This window comes from Vollenhovia emeryi, unplaced genomic scaffold, assembly GCF_000949405.1.
Source record: "Vollenhovia emeryi isolate VEMERY1.0 unplaced genomic scaffold, V.emery_V1.0 DF939120.1, whole genome shotgun sequence".
In the NCBI taxonomy this organism is placed as follows: domain Eukaryota; kingdom Metazoa; phylum Arthropoda; class Insecta; order Hymenoptera; family Formicidae; genus Vollenhovia; species Vollenhovia emeryi.
The window spans coordinates 91,294-112,459 of record NW_011967246.1 but is presented as its reverse complement, the minus strand read 5'-3'; the positions used below and the strand labels follow the sequence as shown (position 1 = coordinate 112,459).

The following is a 21,166-nucleotide window of genomic DNA, read 5'->3' as shown; positions in this document are numbered from 1 at the left end:
ACGGATTCTTTATTGTAGCCAGCTCGGTAACAGCTGGAAATGCCCAGCCACGCCAGTCATGATGTTGGTGATGCGGAGTAATTTCCTCTTCGAGTCGCAAGCGAAAGAGTCTCATCCGCGAAGAATCGACTGACGAAAGGTGCGCGCGCGCGTTCTCCGAGTATATTTTCGTCCGGCAACAATAGTTCGTTGTCCTTAACGAGAATCGCGCCGAACGCTAGCGCGCCGACGTTGCCTCTCGGCCGGCTGGTTTGAAAGCGATTCCATCAATTCCAAATCACGGAGCCGGACGAAATCCGTTTTAAAAATATAGCCTTCCCGTCTTTTTCGAGGGTCGACCACTCGGAATTACTTGAAACGTTAAATCTAATTCATATTCTGACGCACGACCTCGCGGGTTTCGCAATCATTGCAAAAGACGGTCCGCCACCTCCTCGTATCCTTCCTGTGTGCTGCTTTCTTTCAAGGTGGCTCCTGCACGAAGGAGCGGTTAGTATGGGTGCTTTGGTGGGGTCCCTTTGATTTTTATAAATTCGCATGACTTTTTTCATAAAAAAAAATATCACTTATTGCATTATTGCATCAAATGCATCGATATGCTAGGTTATATATGCACATTTAAAAACATATTTAAAAATATGTGATATTGTCAAGTCTCAAAGAGCTGTCAAATTTCCTAAAAACTTTGTATCTTTTGACTTTACAAGTATTTGACAGTGGATCAGTTTAGTCGACCTTAACTGGCACTTGTTTAATAAATTAAAAGGTAAAAATATAACGTGCGACGTTTGCGACCACGGGTGTGGGTCCTTGTCAAGCACAAATTCTTAAAAATTAATCGAGTCATCGCAATATGTAATTCAACGGTACAAAATTATAACAAAGTTGAGTCGTGATTATAAAATTAACGGCACAACATAAAATATGTACAATGTCTACCATGGCCGGAGAGTGACTGGTGTCGTTAATTTTATAACCAATGACATATTCAATTACATATTGGAATGACTCGATTAATTTTTAAGAGTTTGTGCTTGATAAGGACCCAAACCCGTGGTCGAAACGTCGCACGCTATATTTTTTTATTTTTAATTTATTAAACAAGTGCCAGTTAAGGTCGACTAAACTGATCCATTGTTATTTATTACTGGCAACCTAAAGAGATTATCATGTTTAAATAAGTACTTGCTTGCAGAGGTCGGTGACCAAGTAATAGTTACATAATATCAATATTATAATTTCCCACTTAACAATGTAAATGTAATATAACACGGGTGTTATGTTAGATTTATCTTGTTGAGTAGGAAATTATAATATTGATGTTATGTAACTGTTACTTGGTGTTTACCGGAATGTTAAAAGGTACAACTTTAACATTTTTTCTTTATCTTGTTTCATCGGCGACCGGGCCTGAAATTTCGCGTGCCGATAGACAAAATTTACAACTACAACATACGTAAATATCAATTTTTTTCTACCTTTGGCCGGTTTATGCAGGAGCCACCTTTTTTAAGTTGCGAATCAATTTTACGGATTTGCCAATACATGACGCTTTAATAATCTTGTCCTTTGTCTACTGAGCCTTGCAAGATATGATGAAATGTAAAACTCAAATCGAAATGTCATATCGAAAAAGGGGTACCGTGTTATTTTTGTATACTTTTTAGAATTAAAATGAAATATATTGAAATGTATAATAGTATGTTGTAACATAATTTAAGATAGTTAAGATATTTGAACTATGTGAGGGGATGAAAAGCGGGAAGAAGCAAGTCGTGGGAACCTCGGCTAACAATAAGACAAGCGGACCAGATAATGACGCTGCCGCGATTGTTATGCTCTTGCGCATTTCTTGTAGCGCGTCACCTTCTTAATTATCACGATGGAGTTCACGTAGGTTAATGATCTTTCCCAGGTGACAAAGTGCCATTTCGGGTCATCGTCATCGTTTTTATCGCTAAGCGACGATGAGTCAGGCGGAGAAAGAACGGGAGAGCTTCGTTTCCCCGGGAAACGCGGTTGCCTTGTAACATTTATCCGCGGAGCCTTCGTATATTTAATTACGTTGCGCAAAATTTCGTACGGTGTTGTTTTGAGTGGCAACACCGAATTGCAAATGAGACCTCGAACTTAGAGAAAGAAAGTTCTCGGCAAACGTAGGAACTGTAGCGCGATACAGCATCAGATCGATGGCTCAATCTTGCGTTTTCGACTGAGCTAGTTTTATTTGTTTTCGCTCCCGAAACGAGTTTCGCGCGACGTCGCCAAGTTGATCAATCGGGACATCGCTCGATCTAACGACAACTTTCTACGACGTGCTGCAGAACGCAATGCGTGCGACCATATAAAGGAGATGCATACGCATCTTAAAAGGTGAGGCTCATCAGGCAGTCGCCGTGATGCCTACCGTAAAATTAAAATGCGGTATTCATAATACGAAATGGACAGAATGAAAGCAAGGCAAGAATGATAAGCAGAACGCATAATAGATAGATAATCGAACAAAACGCAAAGATGGCCGATACATAAATGGAGCATCTATTAGAATGTGTGTACTAGATGAAAACGTAAGATGAGACCGTAAAAGATACAAAACACGGTCAAGCAAGCGGAACGCAAAACAGACGGGGATCTCATATCCATTTCTGCCAATCTAGTTTGAGTTTAATCTCAGTTTAACATACTTTCTTGTCATTTTCTAATTTTTCGAACTGGAAGAGGGTAAAAAGTAAGTTAAATCGAGATTAAAGTCGATCTACATGAAAACATGAAACAGACGCAGACTAGACGGATTATATCGCGGCGGAACGGAAATTAATAATTCATCGAGCGATAATTTGAAATGCCGATAAGGGTGGAGAAGAAAAAGAGATCATATCGTCTGAGAGGCGTGTCTGATTTTACGATCAAACTTCCTCGTATGAGAAGCGATCGGTATCGATCAAGTCGTCGTCGTTGTCGTCGTTGTTGTTACCGTGGACAGCTCGTAAACGTTATCGATTGGTCACGTGCACCTTGCGTCACATTGGCTACGATTATGACAATGATCGCCCGTGTCGCGCAACGATGTCCGGAGCGATTATTGCCATAATTGCTCCGGACGAACGGGCGAGCGTAATTTTTGACGTTCGCGTACGCTCGAGTGCCGTAAAATCATAATTGTCGCGGAGAAAACTTTACAGCGCCGCTACGAAAACACCGACGCGCAATTGTAACGCCGCAATTATACCATGTAGGTAACAAAGTCGGTCGAGGTCGAGCGTAATGGGATTTCCCGCCGTAAATTGCACATTTCGCAGTGAATTTGAATGTGGCTTCATTGACCTCTCGTTTACTTCCCGTTAGTTCGTTTGATAAAAAAACTCTAGATTACATCTCTTACAACGTGACGTGTTTTACGACGATAAACTTTCCAGAAGGACTGTATTTTATCGTAAATTTGACGTATTTATTAACTGTAAAATTATAGAGTATGTAATAATATTGGTTTCATTTTAATATAATTCTGAATTATGAAGCGTAAAATAATATTATCGCAATAATTAACGTTCTGGCATTTATGGTTTTTAAAATCTTACTGGCAATGTCTCCGACCTTTGCCATAGCCTCTTGATGATCTCACTTACGGTTCGTACTTTTTACGTAATACATGAAGTCATATTTTACTCATCGTTGCTTATTGTGTTAACTCGGTTTAGATTTTAATCTTTTATTATATATTACGCAATGTGAGTTTTATTCCTCATATTATGTCGATTTTTATGAAGGAGACGTACAATTAGTGGAATCGAGACGTACGTACACAATGTTCCTCTTACCACCTAACGCTATAGACTATTTAACATCAACATCCTTTTGCGCTCTCATAGCCACAGACTATTTTCTATATTTAAAATAATATTATTAAATCTAATATTGAATTATAAAATATCCATGAAATACTTGTTTATACGCAACATGTTTAAACATGTAAACTGTTATGTGTCTTCAATATAATTATTTTATACCTAGAAGAGGTACGTTAAAAACAAACGCATTAATAATTATTATACTTGAACATAAACGTGCTCGCGCACAGTAATTTACGTCATTCCGCGATCTTGTATCATTAATCTGCAGACAGTTCTCAGGGATGAATAATTTACGCGGTCGCGTCGATCGTCGTCAGCGATTCCGTTCATTCATACTTTGACTATTCTCTCTCTCTCTCTCTCTCTCTTGTAAACAATAGAATCGGCCGCTCGTAAACTTCCTTCGGCGGTGAAGTCCGCCTACTTCGCGTATGCACTTGAGAGATTGATAGCGTTTCTATATCGACGAACGAATTAAAAAAAATGACTACGTCGACATAACGCGAACGGAATGAATAACTATTTACAACGCGTGCCACTTCTCGTAATGCGACATAGGCAAACTAAAACCTTTCGAAGTGGCGAGCGTAAAATTTAAGTGGGACATGTCTTCCACGCTTGCAACAACACAGCACTTGCACACGCATCAGCCATTGAGACAAACACACACACACACACACACGCATATATCGCACTCGTGACATACGGTACTCGACCGCAGTTGGCGTTAATTGTTTTTAGCATTGAATTTATGACTAGGCCATAAAAGACGACTTGATGTATTGATGATCTTGATGAACAGTGCTGCCATTTCTCCGCGATTTTTCCCGTGTTACACCAATTCACATAGAGAAAGCTTCAAAATCATTTGAATTTTCTCCTCGGACGCAAGACAAAAAAAGCATATGGCGTGAATTACCGGCCTGTTGAAAGACAGTCGAAGAAAAGCCTGTTACTGTAACCTATTTTCCATGAGAGACAAACGGCGGAAATAATATGATAATGATACCATTAGCGAGAAGAATAATTTATTATTCGGGTCTTGACATCCGACGAGGTGCTAATCGAAGCGGATATTTCATCCTTATCGCTCGTCGAAGTAGCGCATACCAGAAACCACTTTGGTACAGTTGCGAAAATCTTATCGCTGACATCGAGAAAATTCAACACGGCGATTTTACGCAATTGCACCTTGCGATCTTTCGCAATTGAACCAGTGAGGACAAAAAGGAGGCAGGTAGCATTTCGGGCCGAAATTGAGTCAACAGATCCTGGCTACACGAATTGACGCATTTCTTTAGCAAAATTTTTTTCATAAAATCTGAACGATTCATAAAAACTGAAAAATTCAGTTTGCTTTATAAAGCGGTCTCTTTGCTCTTTTCTCAGATACGATATTAGTGACATGTACCGTTTCCATTCTACACAGAGAAAGCGATTTCTTTGGATTTTATAAATTTTATTGTATCCAAACAACTTTGATATTTGGAATGGTCCAAACAAATCATTTGTTTGAATTTGAAGCAACATATATCTTTGTTTGAATTAGTACATTATGTTCAGCTATAAAGAATGGGCCATTAGATGATTAAACTGTGCCTGCTGATGCGATCGCTTATACGTCTTGCTACCGTGATTTTACTTACGAGTTCGGCGGCCATCTAGTGGCAGCACCGAACTTTATAAGCCTAATAATATAATTATTTAATTGAAAGATATTACTTTAAATAATATTATCTTTTCCATCAAATAATAAAGATTGTTTGAGTAAAACAAACAAATTTTTATTCAAACAAATAATGTTTCGTACAAGCATATGTTGCTTCAGTGAAACAAATTTCAATCAAATAAATAGGAATACTAAATCCAAAGAAATCTTTTTCTCTGTGTAACCGATTAAATTCTTTTTATATTCGTGAATCTATCTTTGCTGCACTCTGGACTTGTTTTACGTAATTCCGAGTGAAGTAAAGAGTTTCGTTTCGAATCCTCGTATTGTTTCGAGTGCTACTGTGTCATTATTATTAATCATCCGTCATTATAGTTGTTTTTACCCGTTTGTCGTAACTGTGTTACGTGTCTCTCTCGAGTCGAAAATTATCGACGTGGAGCTGTCCGCGGTTCGCGTATTTTTTCGGCCCGAGCATAAAGGCGAACGTTCCATCTCATCTTTTGTGAGATCGTTTCGGCATCGACTGACCTCGTTACCTACATTTTACCGAGGAACCGAACGAGAATGTAACAATGAGGGGAGGCGGGAGCCGAAGCAGAATAAACGGGCTCGCGAAAAAGTAAATCGGTCACATAAATAACGGCACCAACTTTCCGTAGGTGCAAACCGAAATGAGAGAACGAGAAACGTAAAAATAGCTCAACGTTTATTGATTTCGATTAAAGGTCGAACTCCTCGTTCGCATTAACACGAACAATAAGATGAAAATCATGTTGTAATTGGTAGATTCTTTAAACTTATTTAACGTGTGGTTCTGTGTAAAGAAAGGAAACCGAAATCGATAATAAAAAAAACCACGAAGTCTGACTATACTTATCAATTAAAATATTAATACGTATAAATATTATTTTTTCTTTTTTTTATACGTAACTTAATTAATGTCTGCCTCATTTGTTAATTATATCTCTAAACATCAGCAATTTCTGTAAGTGCGATGTTTAAACTGCGTTTAACTTTTTTTCAATGAGATATTTACATACTTGATTTGCATACTCTCTTTTATGAATTTTTTAATTAGTTTTACATTTAATAAAGATAAATGTGGTTTTAATCGACACTCGGTGAAGATGGATCGACACGAATGAGGTTATTTTGTTTTTTTCCCCATTCTTAAATAAGAACTACATAGGGCTTTCACGAAAAGTATGCCTCCTCTTCGGTAAGGGAAAACATTAAAAGAGAGAGGAATGCGAGGGAAGAGGAGAAGAGCGAGAGTTCACAATGCTGAAAAGTATCGGCTCTGTCCCTCTTTTCTCCTGGTAGCGGCCCATCGTGACAAGCAAACTGCTAGTTTATGGTGGGCCTCAATGTCTCCGATTATTCGTTTAACGGGACTCGCACGTCCACGATGGTCGGAGAATGATTTCTCCAGAAGGCGGTTGGGTTGAAGATTCGGCTCGTCGCGCTCAGTCTTCTTCTAGGCGAGCGCGCGCATGGACTGCTCCGATTCTGCGACACACGGCGACAAGGGGGAATAATATCGTCGAGTCTAACAAAAACGCGAACGTCATCGAACGAGTCGTGTGAAGAGTGAATTGCGATTTTTTTTTCAAACCACGATCCCCTCCAACGTCGACGAGAATATAGCCTGAATCGATCGGCTCTGACACAATCCAATTTGATGCGACTCGGCTCGGGTGGGCCTCTTGGACGCGACGATAATACAATTATTTGACTGTCAAACGTAACGCATCGTTAACGCCCCGTCAACATTGTCATAACGCCATTTAACACTTGGCTCGCGATCCTCGAAATCTCGCACACTTTGTGAGGAAACCCGTTTTCGCGCGTGCCTGCGAAGGACGAGCTGGAACTTTTGTCATCCCACATTGCGCATTTTCGCGGATTTGCAAGAGGCTCTTTTGTCAACGACACAAGGATCCAGTCTCCTCAGTTCGAACGAAACGTGCACCATAGCCACATGGTGTTCGCATCGATAGTGACCGTCGACGAGTGATTGGGGTGTTAGCTTCAGACGACGTCGGCACGTCCGACAAACCACGAGTCTGTCTCACGCGGAATCGAAATCGAAGTGAAATTCTCTTTAAATCGAATTCGGCGCAAGACTCGTGCTCGCCCATGGAAATCGAAAAGTTCGAGTATCCCAAGTAAAGTAATTAAAACCGAGGGCGTTTAGTGAAGAAGATTTACGAGAGAAGCAACGGAGTTGTGAAAGACTGAGAAAAATTGTATCCAAGGAAAAAGAGATTTTAAGAGCGTGAGACGACGCGGGACGGAGAGGCGCGCGGACGGCTTTTTTGGAATTTAAATATTTATGGTTTAGAGAATTTCCGGCCTTAGGCGTATAGGCGTGTGCCGATAATTTTCTTAGACTGTAAACCAGTCGGGTTTGAAATATCTGTGTGCACACATCGCACGGCACACATCCGTGCTGTTCACGCACGTGCTAGCTCATTAAAGCGGTTCAACACGGGTTCCGTACTGTCGAACGTAAGTCGACGCGCGAGAACTTTAGAACTTGTACCGTTTCTCGTGAATATCTAATGCAATCGCGACGATTGTCTTGCGATAGCCCATAAGAGCTAAGCACACCGAGTAAAGATTTCTTTTCTCAAAAGGTGTTCCTGGAGGCAAGGGGCAAGGATGAGATAGGACAACTAGTCGGTGCCAAAACCCATGGCGCAACACCCTTGGTCATGGCATGTCGGAACGGGCATTACGACGTGGCCGAGTACCTCATCGAAAAATGTGGGGCGGACGTGGAGCAGCCCGGATCAGGTCAGACTGCAGTTCTTTCATCGCCGGCCTTTATTCGAGCCGACCATCCGTGTTTTGTCGAGAACAGCCTTCACCCAAAAATGATGTTTTGGCAAAGACACGCGCGCTTTAGCTGTTCTCCTTTGCTTTTTTATTTTTAGTCAGTTTTAAAATTTCTCGAGATCTTTCTCTCGATTGTGGCTTAAAAATTACGGCCACTATAATAAACGTACGCTATAGATTGGCGCAATTAACTCACATGATTTTATTTACGTTATATTCTCTCTAAAAGTCAATCAGTAGACTATTCACTGTTTTAAGTAATAATCCACCGATTGATTTTTAGAGAGTTAGTATTGTTTTGTGTAAGTTGAAACTAGTAAATCCGCCTTGGTACTAAGATTTCACCGGAATTGTTCTTCGAAAACAGTGGTCTTTGAGGGCGAGACGATCGAGGGTGCACCACCCCTGTGGTGCGCGGCGGCCGCTGGCCACTTGGCCCTAGTCAAGTTACTGGTGAGACGAGGAGCCAAGGTTAACTCAATCACGAAAACGAATTCCACGCCACTTCGAGCCGCGTGCTTCGATGGGCATTACGATATTGTTAAATTTCTAGTGCAACACGGCGCAGGTAAGACGTAAACGTAAATTCGAGAATTATCTTTAGAGATATAAATTTGTAAATTATTTTTAAGTACAATATTTTCCCTTACGGAAGAGCGAGTTTCGCGGCTTTGTGAAAAATACGTACATTTTATATTTACAAATTAGTTTTTCGCGTTCAGATCGTCGCTAAAGCCTTGTGTCCACGATCCAAGAACTGTGTCCAGTTTCCAGAAATGTGTAACGAATCAACTTGCAGCTTCAGTAAAAGCTGCAAGTTGATTGGCTACACATTTCTCGTAACTAGAACTTTTAGATCATTAAAAAATTTCCTAGATTGTATGAAGTTCTAAGATAAAAGGCACACGGATTTCAGTCACGGATCTGACGGTCTGTCCGCGCGGCTAGAGGACTATAAAACGACTGCAAAATTTATGCATTTAAAAGAAACTACGCTTATTAATCGCGGTTTGACTTTTCTGGTTTACAAAAGAAAAACCAAACAAACTCGATCGAAATCTCTATCTAGTGTCTTTTTCTTTGTTACAGACATCGAGATGGCAAACCGACACGGACACACTTGCTTGATGATCGCGTGCTACCGGGGCCATGTTAAAATCGCCAAGTTCCTACTCGCCCTGAAAGCGGACGCGAATCGCAAGTCCGTGAAGGGTAACACGGCGTTGCATGACTGCGCCGAGAGCGGATCCTTGGAGATACTGAAGATACTCGTTGAGCATGGTGCCCAGATGGACGTAGACTCTTACGGGATGACGCCACTCCTCGCGGCAGCAGTAACAGGTTAAAGCAGAAAGTTCCACGCACCACTCGAAGGTTCCCCTAAGACAGTTTACTTAGCTCGTCCGAAGCGATCTGTTCCGCGACGCTTAGACGGCCGAGGAAAAAGCGAGCGCTGACCGAACGTTTCTTCGCTTCCTCTCTTCCAGGTCACACGCATATCGTCGAGTATCTCATAGGCATTCCGCAACTGTTCAGCAGGAAAGAGCGTATCGACGCGCTGGAGTTACTCGGAGCTACGTACGTGGACAAAAAGAGGGACATGATTGGCGCCCTGCAGTTCTGGAAGCGTGCCATGAACGAGCGGTACGTCCTCACGCGCGGACAGACTGTCAATCCGTGTGCTTTTTATCTTAGAACTGCATGCAGTCTTGTGTAGGAAGTTTTCAAATAGAACGCAAAAAAAAACAACTTTGTAAACAATAAAATTTATAAGGCTCTGACGTGAAGTCACAATTCGAAGGAATAAAGGATACAAGAGCCAAAACAGGATGTTAGTGTTTAAATAATTTTAATTTTTTAATTTATTCCGAAAAATTTACCTCAGCCAGGGTTTGAACCTGGACCTCCCTCTCACTAGGCGGGAGAATAAATAAATTATAAATAAATTAAAAAATTAAAATCATTTAAATACCGACATCCTGTCTTGGCGCAAATTTCTAAATACAAAATGTACGTATTTTTCACAAACTCTTTAAAACGAATACAATGTCGATTCTTGTTCTACAAAGAAGAGTAAAATTTATACTCTTCGGCGACATTTATACGTATACATTCTCTCCGTCAGATATCGAGGAGACGGACCGATGATATCGAAACCCGAATCGCCGCCACTTGTAGCCGCTTACGACTTCGCCCGGGAGGTAATCGAGCCCGAAGCTTTGGACGATCTGTTAGCAGACCCGGACGAAATGCGCATGCAGGCACTGGTGATCAGAGAACGAATATTAGGACCGGCTCATCCAGATACTAGTTATTACATTAGATACCGTGGAGCTGTCTACGCGGACGCGGGGAAATTCCGTCGCTGCATCGAACTGTGGAACTACGCTCTCGACATGCAGCAGAGCATGCTGGAACCGCTAAACCCTATGACGCAAAGCTCTCTATTCAGCTTCACCGAACTTTTTAGCTTCATGGTGGGCGAGGAAGGTAGACAGACGACTAGGGGTCGCAGAGTGCCGCCAGTAAAGAGGGACGATCTGTTGAGAGTTTTCGAAAAAGCTGTGAGTGCGAGGGCGTTATTGTTTACCGATACTTGCAGTCTATTAATATTTATTTGCATCGCAAAAATTGCTTGCAGGTTAACGAAGTAGCGAAGGGAAAGCAAATGTTGGATAAGATGGGCGATCTGGCGTGCGAGCGCGATTTGACGTTCTTGAACAGAGTCCTCGTCATCACTCTGCATCTGGCGTGCTTATTAACGCGCGAGACTGGCGAAAAGGGTAGCGAAGAATACAACGCTTTACACAAAGAGCTCTACAAATTAGTCCGAATAAATGCAAAAGGCAGACAGGTGAGTGGCGCACAGTCGCGCCAATTATCCAATAATAATTGGAGGGACAAAGACGATCGTCCACACTTCCGATTCTGTGATGTATTTTCAGGGCCGCGATGCGTTGCAATTGGTTCACAGTGAGGACGGTGCGCTGGTTGGTAGGTACCCTACGTGCAAGTTCCCATCGGCTCACTTGACCAAGGCTCTGCTGAGAGTGGGCGCGGACGTGGCTGCCAGGGACAACGACGGTAACACGGCTTTGCATCTTACCGCGTTATTGCACCCCTGGCGCCCGATCCTGTCGGTCGATCTGCTCGACGCCGGCGCGCACCTCGACGCGGTGAATAACGACGGCAAGACGTTCCAGACGCTGTTGAGCAATAAGCAGCTCTACGATTCAATTTGCCCACTGAAATACACCACGCTCGCCTGCCTGGCCGCGCGAGTGGTCCGAAAGACGCAGAAAATCAGCAGAGTGCCCGCGCACCTCCGCGCTTTCGTCCAGATGCACTAGTATTGTCGCCGATGAAACGCCGCCAGTTAAATGCCGTGGCAAACACCTTACTTTAAGCGAGAAAGTGTGACGACTATGGAAAGCAATGGTGATAATTCGGGCGTTAACCCGATTCGTAATTTATCCATTCTATCATCGATATTCACATCTTGTATAGGGTTTCGAGGTCGCTCTCGTTTCTAAATCATTTTTTTCAATGAATGATAATTTTGAGATACACTGTATATAATCCTATACTAAAGCAGAGATAGAAATATTGTCCCCGGGAAGCACAAGTCTTCTGACTGATGATATAATGCGAAACGCACGTGATTCCAAGAAGATCTTTTAACAGTTTTTCTCATAATACAAAATGTGTTTTCCATTATTGGAGCTTTGTAAGAAATTTTATTTTAGTTAACAAGTTTCCTCTTATGTTTCGTGCGTAATATATTGAATCTGATCTGAAAAGCATCAAATATATGCGTCTTTCAAGACTGCAGGAATTATATTTCGCTATTAAAAGTTTTATATTTAATAAACAAGAGTAGTGTACATTTTACTTATACATATACATAATATATATTTTTTCTAATACGATTGTGGTAATTCATAAAATATCTATTTTCATAAAGTGTTAAAAAGAAATTGAAAAATTTAATACCGAGAACGTGACTCTGCTTTGCGGTTACTTGATTTAAAACATTTATACTTTATCATACAGTTTATTACAATTATATGACTAAAAAATTGATCGTATGTGGCGACGTTTCAATCGACGTAAAATTGATCATAACCATTCTTAATTTCTTACTTGCCATTGTTTTCGTTTAAATTGAGATTAGTAAATTGGCGATGTATCTTGGCAGATCTCTTTGGTATCAATGTGCGATGATACGAAAGAGAGGCTTTGATCTTGACGAATGAACTAGTATCCATCGGTATTGCGACAAGGTGATAACACAGACATTGTGATCTTTGCTGATTAACTGCAAACTTGGCTAATTAAAGGCCTCTCCCTTATACATAAACCCCGCGCAAGCCATATATATATATATACTACGTTGATAATGCTAGATAACATAAATGTACGTTGACTTCAAATGTGTTATCTTAGAGAAGTGACTTTTTACCTTGCTGTATAAACAAATAAAGAGGAAAAAAAACATGGATTTGTAATAGAAGTTTTCTGAGTGGTGTGGTCCACTGCGAGTGGTGAACTTTGCGGTTCTACACTTTACCATTTCGTAACATTTGCGCATAAAAAGTTACATATAAGGCACCGGGCACGTGTTTCTTATATATTAACCAGCAAAATGTGAAACGCGTAATGTTGTAGAATCATTCTACTAGAATGTTACGTTTGACTCTTGTGTCACCACATCTCGAGTACACCATTACGAGCTGCTTTAGATTTTGCCGATCATCGACAGCCCACTGCGGACAATAGCGGGTCGGAATTGATTATTCATTCGCATAAGTGAGAGAAATTCTACGCCTTCATATACCTTTATTTAAAATGTGATAATCCATGTACACACATAGGCTGTAGGGAAAGAGAGAGAGAAACGCGTCGCTACATAATAAGTATATACACAATACATATAAACGGGCGTGTGATGTTTAAGGTGCCTTTTTCTTTTGAGCGGTGTTGAACGGTGCACTCTTCGCGCGCTAAACGTGAGACACGATTGCCGGCAGTGCTGTTTGTACCATTAAGACTAATTTACACGAATTACGTACCCGTATTTACCGTATTGCGCAATTTTATATACGTTTTACATGTTCCGTTCGAGTCCCGTTACTGGCGCATTTACGCGCGTCCGAGCTGTGCGCACACCATTGTCACGCTAACGCCAGGACGTCGCGTTACGATTCTCTACAAAGGAGTAGCAGTCCTTACACTTACTTCCCCCCCCCCTCAACCCCCACGTACCGAAAGCTATTTTATAATGTATAGATAAAACGAGAAGAGAGAAATACAGTGTAATTGAAAGTACGGATTCGTACGATTCGCTCTTTTTTATTACGCGCGACTCACCAGCTCACAAGGCTCGACGGTCGCTCGCGATAGCTTCCCTGGAAGAAGAACATTTGCGTAAGGTGACTTGTTCGTCAATTGTTAGAACTTACCTGGTCATCGTCACGTTATTGGGACGGACGTTTCTCGATCGTGACCTGGAAATAATCAATAATATCCACATTGTATCTATGCCCCAGTGTAATAAAAAAAAAGATATTATGCGATAATCTATATATGCATCATCTCATTCTAGCTCGCGAGAAGGGGAAAAACGCCTTCCCGGCGTCGCGCAACGATTAACATTAAACGAGATTAAACGGTCGCACCGCACCGAATTGCATGAATGTAGCACAAGCGTCGGCGAAAAAGAGTAAAAAAACACTTCTCTCGGCCCCCTAAACTCGACGGAGCTGTTAAATGCGACAAGGACACGAGCGCCGATTCTCGAAGGAATAAATATAAAAATGAACACTGACGATATACAAACTCTCTTTGAGTTCTGACTAGCGTTTATGTCGATAACACAAAAAAAAAAACCGGACAGGTGCCACATCTCTCCTCGGCACGTGGAAATTTAGACGGACGCTGGAAACGAAAGGAGAATCGGTCGTCAAGAATGCGCCAACGTGCGCGCACTTTTCGTCGCCGTTCGCAGGTGGAGTGCGCCGACGAACACTTTATCGTTGAACAAGAAAAGAAAAAGAAAAAAAAATTACTTTAATAAAACTCTGGGGGGGAAAAAAAGCCGCTGGATACCTCGCGAACGATACAGATCGACGGAGATTGCACACGAGACTATCGTGAGTACTTCGGAATGGACACAGAGTCCTCGCCGTCCGTCTCTCATTCACAGTTCTACAAGGATCGAGCACACCACGTTAAAAGACGACGAGAGTCAACCATTCCTTTCTTGGTCACCCATAAAAGATCCATCGATGCATCTCAATCTCATCGACAGGTATCGTTTAAAGCTACTGGAGATGAAGAATACAATTCGTGAATACAAGACACCACGCACAGACGGACCCGTCGCATTTACAATTCTCGCTGTTAACAGAACGAGCGGTCGCGCTAATCGGGGCCAGATCGATCGTCTCTCTCTTCCCGGGACCGCCTTCGGGAAATCGGGGAAGAGAATCATCTGAAAAAGTAATCTCACCTGCGAGGGCGAACGAGCACCTTCCTCCCCGTTGCGCAGACTATCGACGCCTCCCAATTGTACGGAAGATAATCGGAGGAGTGATCTGTATTTTGAGACTGTATCAATAAACCAATGGACTCGCATCCGCCTTTGAATGCAACGTGTTTGCAGGACAGTCGTGATCAGTCCGTACCGTTAAACACGTTGCACCGCATGCTAAAATAAAACTCACTTGACGAGATCCGTCCGAAACGACAAGAAGTGGCCGCTTAAAATAAAAGATAAAAATTTCACACAACACCACAGAAATAAAACAACGACCAAGTATAGTTTTTTTTTGTAGTGAAAACTGATTTGGATTTTATTCAATTTACTATTATGAGATTGGTGGTTATACAAGAGTGTTATACAATGCACAGAATGTTCCTCGAGATCTACATGGCGAGAGGAGAGTTATGTTTACCAAAAAATAATGTCACGGAAACACCAAATGCAATTCGAATTCCGAATTGTATCGAGATCAATCCGAATCTTTTTTTCCCCCGCGTACGTTGCTGTCGGGGAACAGAAAAGATTGATTGAAAGAGAGAGAAAGAGAGAGAGAGAGAAAGAGAGAAAAAGAGAGAGAGAGGAGAGGAGACGTGATATCCGATGCCACGATTTACTTTTTGGTAAACATACTACGGTGCATAAAACGCAGAATTTAGCCGAATCTAAATCGTCCGATGTACGTTCGCCGAAGTCTCGGAGCGAGCTCGAGTGAACTGAGAGGGGATCTTCCTAGAAAAAAAAAACAGAAAAAGAAAAAGCGACTACAGCAAATTTTCTCGTATGCTTCGTTTAGGTCATTAAATTTTTGTATTTTTTACAAAGATGCAAACACAGTGCGTACGTAATACGGTAAAAAAGCAAAATAGAAATAATGCTAAACGATGCGTGACCGCGTAAAAGTCGTGGCGACGAAGCGCTGTCCCCTGTCAAACACCACACATGCTTTTTCTTTTCTTACGCGCAAGAAAGTGCGAACGATGCAACGAGAATCCAACACATACAGTCCACGATCTGCATAAAAATAAGATTGTAAACCTCGATAAGACGCAGGCCGGAAATCCAATTCGAGCGAATAACGATTTTACAACGTTAAAAGTTTTCATGAACGAAAGATTAATCTCTATCCCTCGGTGGACTCTCGGCTGCGAATGAGCAGAGTTAAGATCGGAATGATGGAGAACCGATCGATCTCTCGTCATGATAACTAAGAAGTAAAGACTTACAGACTACAGAATCGCTAATTAATGTAAATAACCAGTAAATAGTGAATAAACCTATACACTGAAAAAGAAACCTACTGGCTTACAGTAAGATCTTCGTGAAACCTAAGCCTAGGCAACTAAACTATAGTCTCGATCGCTAGAAAAAAAGGACTGATTTTAAGAAGTGAACAATTAGTAGACTTCCACTGTAAAAAGGAACGATAATCTGGTGGTAAACAATACAGAATTGAAAAAGGAGGATAAAGAGAAAGAGAAAGAGGGCGTGTGGAGAGCGATCGTCAGTAGCTGACACGACCGTTTCAACGTTGAGTAGCCATCATACAAACACGACTTGCTGATCTTCCGAAGAGACACTTCTCACTCACTGTCCTAAGTTCTGCCAGACAACTAGGATGAATTTCGAGTACCATCAGGAGTGGAATCCTGCAGACGACACATAAACACCACCCAGCTTCCTCACGCTGCGTCAATAAGTTATGGTTAAGCATCGAGGAGTTACGGCGATATAATATTTTCTATTAACGTTACCTCGAGTCCCTCGAGACCTTCGAACTCTTAGTACAGACGCACATCAATTGTCCTTCCGTCGATGCGTGATCGATTCATCATGGCTAATGGCGGGTAATTAAGGAAAAATTCGTTCGTGCAAAATTTTCTTCTTCTACAATTATGTATAGAGCACAACAAAATTAAGCGTATAAGCGATCCTTTTAATGGACCGGCCCTTCTTGTCCTTTACCATCTTGTAATTAATCTTTTCTTTTACTACGTATCTTTATCATCTTGTAGTTAAACACTCAAAGAAATAAAAGAAGAGGAAATGGTCAGCTTTTCAACCTCGCGCATTTTATAACGAACATGTCCGTTTCGCTTGGGAAAGGATACTCACAGCACGATCGGCATCCCATTCAGATGCGAACCGTACCATGCCCATATCGGTACCTCTCATCTCCGCGAATTTTACCTCCCCGGCGTCCTGGAACTTGTCACGCAGCATCTGCCATGTGGTATTTGGAGGTAGCTGTAACAAGAATTGTATCCAGCTATTATAAATCCACATTAGACAAAATGGAAGAAATATAACAGGAGCGGAAGTTGCACATACGTTGCCTATAAGTATAGTATCTGACATCTGTCTTGAACCGTTGGAGTTCTGTCGGTTGCCGCCGCTTTGGCCTTGGTTCCCAGAGAATCCACCGCCGCCGCCACCAGAAACACGATCGCCGTCCCCTCTGTTAAATCCTCCGTCAAAATCTCTACCGCCACCACCAAAGCTGGAACCGCCGAAGGCGTTGCTACCACCAAATCCTATGTCATTGTCTAATTTGGATAACCCGCGTGGCGTGAACGTATTGTTCCCTTGTCCACCGGCCAGAGAAGCCTGCAAACCGCTTAAACTACCGACGCCGCCGCCAAAGTTATTCAAGTTCGATGCCAATTCACTCGTCAATGATGAATTCAGCAGCGAACTAGTGGTGAGATTGGCACCTAGACCGGCGCCGGCGAGGCTAGCTTGAAGCGCTGCTGCATTTGTGTTTGACAATGCCGACGCTGCGAACAGATAGGATCTCATTTATTTTGACGATTCTCGTTTATTCGCGAGAACAGGCGCGCACAATTCTCACCTAGCTGCGCGGGCACAACGTTGTTTAGACCGGCACCGAAAGCGCCCGCCGCTAAGACAGGCGCCGAGATCGGGTTCACCACTGGCGGATTGTTCGCTTGCACATTGGGGATATTTCTGGCAACGTCCAACAGTCTGTTACCACCAGCTCCAAGACCCATGCCGATACCCTTCAAACCTGGTTTTCCAAAGTACATTCATTTATAGGAGTACTGAGCTGACCGATGAATATGCAAATATATACCTTCTGGTAATTTAGGCGGCATGTCGGGTTCATTAGCTCTATCGAGTCTGACGGTCATGCGTCTGTCATACAATTGTTGATTATGAAGCATCGAGATGGCCTGCACCGATTCCACCGGGTGGTCGTATTCAACAACGCCGAAACCTCTTGATTTGCCATCTTTATCTTTCCCCAGCTCAACGTGCAACACCTTCCCGGCCAATTTGAAAACCTCCAGAAGCTTTTTCTCGTCCACTTTATAATCCAGCTGAACAAACGAACAGAACGTATATACTTTCTCGACGCGACAAGTGCCGCTTCTTCAATGTATACTCGCGTGATACTGACATTTGCGACGAAGACCCTCGTGACCAAAGGACCATTGATACCTAAAGATTCTAAGAACTGCGTACTAAGACCGTACGTGTTTCCAAATTTATTGTCACCTCCGCCGCCGCCGCCGCCGCTACCGCCGCCGCCACCGCCGCCACCTCCGCCACCGCCACCGCCGCCACCCGCGCCGGTAGGAGCGGACATATTTTGCCGCCCGCCTCCCTGCGGTCGCGGAGGATCCCTAAATCTGTCGTCCCGGTTTCTGTCGTTGTTACGACCCGTCGTTAAGCGACCATACTTGTCTCGCTCCACGTCAAAATCCTGCAAAAGGTATCAACGTTGATCAAACTTGCGTCACAAATAACAACGAATCGTTCGCTGAATCAAACAAGTCTTATTAAAACTACTTGAAGCGCCGCGAGCGAAGGACTTCCGCACTCACTTCCTTGACAACGAGCTTCCGCCCCTTGATGTCGTATCGGTGCATCTTCTCCACCGCTATCTTCACAGAGTCCGAATCCTCGAACTCCACTATTCCGCATCCCCGAGGCTTGTCGTTCTCGTCCGTGAAGAGCTCCACGTGCGCCACTTTGCCGACCTCGGTCCTGAACAGATCCTTGAGATCTTGCCAGCGAAAGTCATAAGGAATGTTTGACACGTAAATCCGCCGGTCGGACGCCTTCCTGCCAACGCGGTCGTTTCTCTCGCGGCTGCGGTCGCGGCTAGCCGAGTTTATGCGATTCGGTCTGTCCGACCTTCGATTACGATCGCGCTCCCTGCTTCTGTCTCTGTCGTCATTGTTCTGTACCTGATTGCTGCAATCACACAAAGTGATATAATGTATGCTACACGCAGAGCCGTCTTTATAAGATATATAGCACTGTAGAGCAAGTGAGAAAGAGCGAGGAGTGAAAAGAAGAAAGTTAAAGAATTGAAGAGCTATAGAGCTACAGTGTTAAAAGGCCAACGAGCTGAAGAGCTACAGAATTATAGAGCTACGTAAATATCACACGTGTTAAAGTAAGGGAGAAGGTAAATGGGTCTATTCTGTAAAAATGCTCCATAACACCGTATCTCCATGATTTACGTAGGCACTGTAGAGCAAGTGAGGGAGCGCAAAGAGCAAAAAGGAGAGAGTTAAATTAAAAAGCTGTAGATTTGAAGAGTTAAAGAGCTATAGAGCTGCGACGTTAAAAGGCCAAAGAGCTACAGAATTGCAGAACTTGCAGCGAAAATCTTACAGAATAGAGCCACGTAAATATCAAGGCTGGTTTACGCAAGGACGTAACTATTAAATTATGCCGGAATCGGTAAAAATTGTTAAATCGTCAAAAGTTAAGAGAATAGTTGACTGTAAGTGGTTAATTTTTACCGACTCCAGCACAAGTTAACGGTTACGGCCTTGCGTAAACCAGCCTTCACACGCGTTAACGTAAAGTATAAGATAACTGGATTTATTTCGTAAAAATGCTTCGTAACGCCGTATCTCTACGATTTGCGTAGCGCTGTGGAGCAAGTGAAAGCGAAAGAGAGAGAGAGCGAGAGAGACAAGAAAGGCGCAAGAGCGAAAAGGAGGCGGAGCTAAGCTCGTATCGCGAAGATCTCGCGGAGTAGACCCGCGTAGCTATGCAAACGTACGAGAAAAAGTACGAAAGGTGACATGAATGAAAGGTTAAGACCGAGGCAGATATGCACGGCACATTTGCAGCGATACGTCCGCGCGCTTGCAACGCTGTAAAGTACCGGGGCATAGGATCCACCGAGCCGCGTCCTTTCTCACACCGTTACGGCCGCCGCGAGATACGTCGTTGCCGGGATACAGCGTGTCTTACGTCGCGCTAAGCTAGTCCGACGACTATCGCGGCGGCCGAACGGTCGGCGCGGAGCCGCGTTACGCGATTGACCGCCGCAACAGGCGCGTGACACCGTACTTACTCCTCCGTCTTTATCATCGTCGGAAGCCGGGCTCTCGCTAAACTCCGAATACGCAATCCTACGAACTACCCGTTAAAAGGTACATCGAGTGTGCACCGAGCGTCGTATAAAATGGCCGTCGCCGAAAGTGCGAGCGGCCACCGGAACTTACTACGCTCGTCGACGTCCGCGGAGCGCGTGTGCGTTTTCCGCAGAGGGGGGGAAAAAAGGAAAAAAAAAGAGAAGAAGAGCCGCGTAAACGACTCCGCCGTAGTTTCTAAAAGCGTAATTCGAGTTATTGCGAGGAAAACAACGCGGATTGACACGTAAAATATGCGCCCGTGACTAAAAGAAGCGTATGAGATCCTTCTCTCGATAAGTTTTGGAACGCAGTAATGCTGAAGAAAAAAGAAGAAATACTAACGAGTCAATTGTTTCAGGGACCTGCGCAATGAGCGGTACTACGAAATAGAAAGAGATAAGAAGTTAAAAGCGGGGAGCACACGCTTTTGCATAAGTGCATAAACATATGCATAACGAATTTGATTGGTCCATTTCCTTGTGCATTTGCTCATAGACCAATCAAATTCGTTACACATACGCTTGTGCACTTATACAAAAGTGTGTGCTCCCCGCTAAAGCCTATCACACAAACATATGCATAATGAATCTGATTGGTCCATTTCCTTCTGTATTTGCTTATAGACCAATAAAATTCGTTGAGCATAGCAAAAGTGTGTGCTCCCCGCTTTACATACAGGTTCGGAAACTCGGGCCAAATTTTGGTGGTGGGGGTAGGTCGAATTTTTAAGCCAATAATCGTTTGTCTCGTGGTCAAGAGACAAACGATTATTGGCTTAAAAATTCGACCTACCCCCACCATATGACTTTCCGGACCTGTATGTAAAGGCCAATGTCCACGATGCTAGAACTTGGACACA

At 43.0% G+C, this 21,166-nt stretch overlaps 2 protein-coding genes across 8 annotated transcripts in view; one reads left to right on the top strand and one right to left on the bottom strand.

The window, feature by feature from the left end:
* The window catches only part of LOC105570381 (protein fem-1 homolog CG6966), a 39,505-nt gene extending 27,226 nt beyond the window's left edge, over positions 1–12,279 (top strand). For all 4 annotated transcript variants that reach the window (XM_012027523.1, XM_012027521.1, XM_012027524.1 and 1 more), the window contains exons 2-8: positions 8,163–8,322; positions 8,732–8,932; positions 9,454–9,705; positions 9,852–10,008; positions 10,490–10,928; positions 11,006–11,218; positions 11,310–12,279. In XM_012027523.1, the coding sequence (XP_011882913.1) occupies positions 8,163–8,322; positions 8,732–8,932; positions 9,454–9,705; positions 9,852–10,008; positions 10,490–10,928; positions 11,006–11,218; positions 11,310–11,714 (1,827 nt within the window). In that variant the 3' untranslated portion in view covers positions 11,715–12,279. The remainder of the gene's footprint in view (positions 1–8,162; positions 8,323–8,731; positions 8,933–9,453; positions 9,706–9,851; positions 10,009–10,489; positions 10,929–11,005; positions 11,219–11,309) is intronic.
* Positions 12,280–12,290: 11 nt separating this feature from the next.
* Positions 12,291–20,758, bottom strand: LOC105570380 (myelin expression factor 2). 4 transcript variants are annotated; one of them, XM_012027520.1, is made up of 9 exons: positions 20,247–20,758; positions 18,754–19,126; positions 18,327–18,632; positions 18,000–18,246; positions 17,757–17,933; positions 17,237–17,682; positions 17,017–17,152; positions 16,660–16,742; positions 12,291–13,871 (listed from the first exon to the last, which is right to left on the bottom strand). In XM_012027520.1, the coding sequence occupies exons 1-8, from the start codon at positions 20,261–20,263 to the stop codon at positions 16,687–16,689; spliced, it is 1,758 nt and encodes a 585-aa protein (XP_011882910.1). In that variant the 5' UTR covers positions 20,264–20,758; the 3' UTR covers positions 12,291–13,871; positions 16,660–16,686. The 4 variants fall into 4 exon arrangements, with proteins under 4 accessions (XP_011882910.1, XP_011882907.1, XP_011882908.1 ...); XM_012027517.1 differs by lacking the exon at positions 12,291–13,871 and adding an exon at positions 15,185–16,592; XM_012027518.1 differs by lacking the exon at positions 12,291–13,871 and adding an exon at positions 15,185–16,554.
* Positions 20,759–21,166: the final 408 nt, after the last annotated feature.